Raw genomic sequence first — 6,539 nt, forward strand, 5'->3', positions numbered from 1 at the left:
GATCTCACCCTGGCTGAGATTTCCAGGTGAAGGCGGTCGCAAATGGAAAGCTTGGCAGCACTTTGTAGTGCATGGTTAGGAAGGTGTTAGTGGTACTTCTTGGAAGATTTCTCAGTTTTGGGAGATATATTACAATACATTTTCCTGTTCAGTTGCTTTCTGAGTTAGAAATCAGTTCGCTAACCTGACCTGCCTGCTGCTGGAGACAGCAATGGTTGGCAGGCAACTTTGAGCATGTACATCTAAATATATATATATATATGGCACTTCTATCTAAGAACTTGGTATTATCGGAATTCTGCCTGGGGAAATCACTGTTTATGACCATCACTTCTAGTAGACTGTACTGCTGAAGTGTTTCTGTGGTAAGAGTGGAAATCATTATGACATCAGCAATACTTGGTACAGCTGACTCCAGCCCAGTTTCATGTCTTTGCAACTCCACACATTTAATTTTGATTGATTCATGCTACTGTCCAGTCAAGACTGTTGCTATTTTTCCAAAGGTATAAAGGACAGTGAGGTATAAGATCAGATGGATGGACTTTTACAGAACCACTGAAGTGTTAGCAGCAGAGGCAGAATAGTAGTAGTGCAAGCTACAACATCTTGCTGCATCAAGGTCCTGCCCGGGTTAGTTACTATGTGTCGTTGTAGTGGAGCGTCCATCACACTCAGTTGTAGACCCATGAGCTGAGACTACCAACAGAAGAGCAGTTGTGGTCAGCCCAGAGGACCACTTATGGAGATGCTCACCTGGGCCACTGGATGGAAGATGGCAAGAGTTAGTTGCTCAAGTCAGGACCCAGTCTAGTAGCATCCTGCAGAAGATGAGGGAGCTTTCACTACTCAGTGTTTCTTTTGCTCTTCCCACACTCCTTTCAGTCTGCTGCCCTCTCAGATAACTTGATGATGTTTCTCTTGCTTTTTCAATAAATGGTATTTGGCCTGTGATCTTACTATTTTTCTAAAGGACCCTGGGTCTTTTTCTCCTTCCATTTAATCTTCTCTAGGATTGTTTACGAGCCTGCCAAGAACAGATTGAATCCCTCCTCGAATCCAGTCTACGTCAGGCACAGCAGCACAATGTATCTTCAGAAACAAAGACTGTAGAGGATGAAGCAGACCTTTCCTGCACACCTACTGATGTGCGAGATGTGAACATTTAAGAGGACTTCTTCTAAATGGGTTTGCTTGGCGAGAAAAGCAGACAAAGAAAGGGCATCTGAGAAGGAATCAGCATCAGGATCTCCCCCCCAGAAACCCTTTTCTCCAGGACATTTTTATACCAGAAGGGAAAACCAGTCTTGTTATATTTTTTCTTGCTCTGTCTCCCTTCCATCTGTGACTTCAAACAAATAAACAAAAAATATCCCAAAAACTGTCTTAAAAAAAGAAAAAAATAGTATTTGCATTACCCCCAGGGGTTTGTGCTACAAAAATAGAGGATTTTATACAATAATAATCAACTAGTTTTTATATTAAAGTGTTCTTGTCTGTATGTTGTAAAAATAGGCATTAACACACAAAATGTCTCCAGGGGAGGTATTAGATTTGATTTCTTACATATAAAACAAAACCAACCAACCATTTTTAAAGTAGAAGAGGGTGTTTTTTAGATAGTAAATGAAATACTCTTTTTTTTTTTTCTTTAAAAGCATAGCTTTAACGCAGTTCTAGGCTTTTCTGTATCTTGCTTGCTTATGCATTTAGTCACTTTATAATTCATCTGTAAATGTTTATTTTATTTCCTTAGGTTTTTTTTATCCTCTTCACCTTATAAATGGTTAACGTAACCCATAAGTTAGTGTATGTTAGTATGCAGCATTATTATATGTTAATCTTTTTTTGTGCCTGTGGATTGCCTGTGCATAAGGTGTTTGTAGGGTTCCAGCTTAGCATTGTTGGGAAAGGCCAATGTACTACTCATACGATACTCTATTATAAAGAGAAACCGAAATAGTGACATAATATATTATATTTTTGTAATCTTCATATTTTTGTAGTTACCTGTGTAAAAATGCTGGTCTGACCCCACAGATATTCAGCCTAATTATGGTCAGGTTCAATCCACAGTTTAGTCTTTTTTTTTTGTTTGTTTGTAATATTCTAAAACCATTCCATTCAAAGCACTTTCAGTCCATTAGATATAGGAAATACATTCTTTTATTGTGTGGGAATTTTTTTTTAATGGAATGGTTTGGAAATATATAAGTGCTTGTTCGCAAACTTGGAATTGCAAAGCAAGTGCATTTAACTATGGTGTTAGAGGAGAGGTGATTTTTTTTTTTTTTTTTCCGAAGGTTGTGTTCCAGTGAGAGAAATTGCATTCACAAATTGCCAGGATATCTTCCTATTCTTTTCTGTAGAGAAGTTGAAGTTTAGAAATCCTTTGGTGCCAACTCATCTTTATAAATTAGGGGCCTTAAAGGTTCACGTATAGGACACATAGTTTAAGGATTGTCGCTAGATGTTTTACAACTGAAGGTTTTTAAACACTAAAATATATAATTTATAGTTAAGGCTAAAAAGAATATTTATTGCAGAGGATGTTCATAAGGCCAGTATGATTTGTAAAATAATGCAATTGCCCCTTTCTAAAAAAAAAAGTCTACCCTTGATGTTGCAGTTTTTAACACAGCTTATTCAAGAAAAAAGGACACACTTCAAGAACAAACCCAAAACAAAGCAGTCTATTTGGCCCCTTCCTATACATTTTTCAAAAGCAGTCTAACCATGAAAACGCCATAGTTAATAGATATGAAAATTGGAGTACTTGAAAGAAGTTCTTATTCCAGTATATGCCCCATTTTTTTTTATTTAGCTACAAATAGAAAATTTGCACATCTTGGCTATGTATCTTTTTATTATTATTTTAGAAAGTAGCTGAAGGGACGTGGACATAGCTGTTGAAGTTGATGCTCGAGGAGAATGTGATGGTGAAATGTATGTGAGAAAACTGCCGCTAAGGTGTTGATTGTAAAAAAAAAAACAACAACAAAAAAAACCCAACAAAAAAAAAAAAAAGAAAAAAGAAAATAAAATTAAAAAAAAAAAAGAAAAAGAGAAAAGAAAAGGAGTGGATGCTCCATTTTTATTGAGCTGCTATGGATAAATTCCCAGCATGGTTTGAAAAAAAAATTAACATTGCTTTTCTGTATCTTTGTCATTGTGTTTTGCTGCTATTTTGTGGATCAGTTTTTTTTTTTTTGTTATACAATGTCATATACTGCCATGTTATAGGTTTTAATTTTCTCATAGAAAATTATATTATTGACATCATTTTTTTTGTAGATTTTTTATGTGATCAATTTTTACTTAATGTGATTACTGCTCTATTCCAAAAAGGTTCCTGTTTCACAATACCTCATACTTCAGTTAACCGTGTCTAGACCAGGTTTTAATGTTCGTACACAGTGCCTCATAGTTCTACTGCAAACGGAAATGCATCGAACGTTATTCTGAATGGGTCTCGCGATTTGCAACTAGGTTGCGTTAATTTAAAAACAGCAGACATTTCAGAAGATCAAGTAATGTCAGTTTTTGTGTTGTTATGCATTTTATAAAGCTGGATTCCTTGTCTGATCTGGGGTTTATTATCATAGTAGTTTTAAGCTGTGTTATTAGCCACATTGATATATGAAAGGTGCATTATAATATAACTCTTGTATGCCACCTGATGTGGTTTCCCAGCAGTTTGGGACACATCATTTGGTATGATAGGTTATCTTCTGGAACTCTAAGTATTTTTGTGTGTTTAATCTGTTATGATATACTAGTTTTTTGTTTGGTTTTATTTTTTTTTTAATTAATAGCATAATGCTAATTTAAAAAGCCTGTAAATCTCATAAACAAGCCAGCTAACAGAGTTGTATGCTGAAGAATAATCTAGCTGTTGCCTGTATGCTGCTAAACCAAAACAGAATTAGAACTCATTTTGAGGCAAATGCAGTTAAGATCCTACATAGCGCATAAATCAAGCATTGCAATGCTACTAGCAGTCGCAGGACCCAGGAGGACTGGATACATTCTGTCCAAATTTCAGGAACATTTCTTACTGCTTACCTCATAAAACACTTCTGTTTGTGGCATCTCTGTGTCTCTGAACCAAACATGATTATTGAGTTAGTGCTTGTTGGTTATATTATGTGTTACACTGAGTGGCAGTGTGTACTGCAAATTTCTTTAAAATATTGTATGTACTAAAAGGCCAAATCCAGATTAAGTGGGTTCACGTGCCAACAGAGATGCTTTATTTGTCACATTATTATAACAATCTGTAGTAAGCAAGCAATTCAGATTTGTACATTTTTATATTGTACTTATTGGCATCACTGGTCTGAAATGCACATTTTCACCGACAGACCTGTAACAGACAAGTTTCCAGCAAAAAAACTAAAGTCTAGAAATAAAATTGGTAAAACCCAATGTCTGCTTGTTGTCATCTTTTTTTTTTTTTTTTTTTTCTTTCCAACTGCCTTCATGAATGCTGAATGGTAGTAACTACCTGATGCAGTGAGTAAACCAGATGACATTTTCTGGTTTTGACTCTCCTTGCTTTAATCGCTGCAATGCTGAAAACCTTTTGTCGTTATTTTAGGAAGCCGTAGGCGTTCTTAGTAATGGGTAGGTGACTCCCTGTCACACCAATGTGTATTTTTAAAAAAGCAAAATATATTTTTTTGCTGAAGACTTTCCTTTAAACATAGAATCATAGCATGGTTAGGGTTGGAAAGGACCTTATCTCAGCTAATTACTCAGAGTAAAGCACCATTTGGTGGTTTAAAGTAAAGTAGGTTTTGGACGGTACAGAATGCTTGTTTGTGTTATCAAGGTAAGGTTTTGTGTCCTACTGTAACTTTACAGAAGATAGTTTGTTTGTTTTAGAAGTGGTAAGGTTAACCTGCCTTCTTTTCTTTTCCTTACCCTCACACTTAGCTTTTGCATCTTACTATTGTATCACTAAGATAATACGGAATAAACAAGCCTACTAAAAATAAATAAAAAAGAACTGGATCTAGAAGGACAGAAATTATATTGGGTTATAAAGCAAAATGAGGAAAAAATTATAATCTGTCCCAATTCACATTCCAAAATCTCTCTGAAAACTGGGGATGCATATTATCAATTATTACAAGAGCTGAGCGTGGCAGAAACTGCTCATTCTTAGTGGAGAATTGTCAAGCTTCTAACCTAGGTATTTGACCATTTACCCTATGAAAATATATTTTTAAAAAATCAATCTACATAAAATGTCAAGTGCTGTCGTGAATCTAGTATCTGCCTCCTGAGTTTCCCAGTGACTCAACTTCATGCTACAACTGATTCTATACAGTGAGGACAGACAGCCAAGGAAATGAAAAATGAAACTCCTGAGTTAACACCTAACATGTTAATCAGAGTCTACTGCAAAATAAGTGTGTTTTAGTGCAGTTACCAACAGATGGGGAACTGTCTGCATCAGAAGAATCCCAGTTGAGCCTGTATTAGTTTGTCAGTTTCCCAGTCATTTCAGACAGAAATCTGAACCCTGTGACCTACCATAAAATACATCAAGCAGGTAAAGTCATATCAGTCCATAGTGTGATCGGTAATTTTTTCCATTCGAAATGGGGAGTTCCTCAATGTGGTCAAGGTACACTGGTACGCCACCAAGGAAGATTTGCATAGCAGTGAAAGAAGATCTCAGATTCACAGTGATTTTAAAAACAGATCAAGCCCAACCTTAAACTGGAGTCCGTCAAAAATGACCCTCATTTTTTCCACACAGATCTTTTATCAGTTTTCTGCAAAATGTCAGCATATTTTAAAGAAAAAACAGGAAAAAAAAAAAAAAGCCCTTGTTGTTGTGTCACTGATGGCTTACCCCTCTGATTTTAAATGTTTGAAAACTGAGTGAAGACATCCTTAGGAAATCTTGATTTGAAAGCTTTTTGCTGATAGAAAAATAAAATGATTCAGTGAGAAATTTCAACCTGCATTTTGTTGAACATGTTAAGTGGGTTTTGCCTTTTCTATGTTTTATAAACTCCATTAAACCAACTGAAGTGTTCTGTGTCTTAAGTAGGTTTAAGCCCACATAGCCAGCTCTGTTATTTACATTTTCGTTTTCTTAAACATAATCTTTAAACGGAGACTACTAAATTTGAATGTTGGGTGAACTATGCCAGTATTACTCACATTGCAAAGGGCAGAAAGACAAGAATGTAGCAAGAAAAACAATTTACTATAGGCTGTAAAAAATATGCATGTTCAGCTAGGCTATGCTGCAGCTTACTAAAGGGAGAAATACTGTTATTTTCTTACATCAGACTGAGACGTGTACACAGAGAAAGCTTCTCATTTCCATTCCTGAATTCAGACTGATTGACAAGCTTGGACTTTTATGAACAGTTAAATGCACTTACTCTTTATTAAATAAACAAATCTGTTAAATGTAAAAGCTTGGAATTCGCTTACATTCAGGTGTATCTGGCATTTTAAGTGATAGAAAACTCTAGAAGATAGAGGAGAAAGTGAAACTTGGAGCTATTATTTCA

The 6,539-nt window shown here is 35.6% G+C and overlaps 1 protein-coding gene across 1 annotated transcript in view; it reads left to right on the plus strand.

The window, feature by feature from the left end:
- The window catches only part of CCND1 (cyclin D1), a gene marked incomplete at its 5' end in the record, with an annotated part of 11,980 nt that extends 10,335 nt beyond the window's left edge, over positions 1-1,645 (plus strand). Inside the window, one exon of the mRNA XM_010086756.1 lies at positions 1,014-1,645. Coding sequence (XP_010085058.1) covers positions 1,014-1,169 — 156 coding nt within the window. The remainder of the gene's footprint in view (positions 1-1,013) is intronic.
- Positions 1,646-6,539: the final 4,894 nt, after the last annotated feature.

This window comes from Pterocles gutturalis, unplaced genomic scaffold (genome assembly GCF_000699245.1).
Source record: "Pterocles gutturalis isolate BGI_N339 unplaced genomic scaffold, ASM69924v1 scaffold21236, whole genome shotgun sequence".
Lineage (NCBI taxonomy): Eukaryota > Metazoa > Chordata > Aves > Pterocliformes > Pteroclidae > Pterocles > Pterocles gutturalis.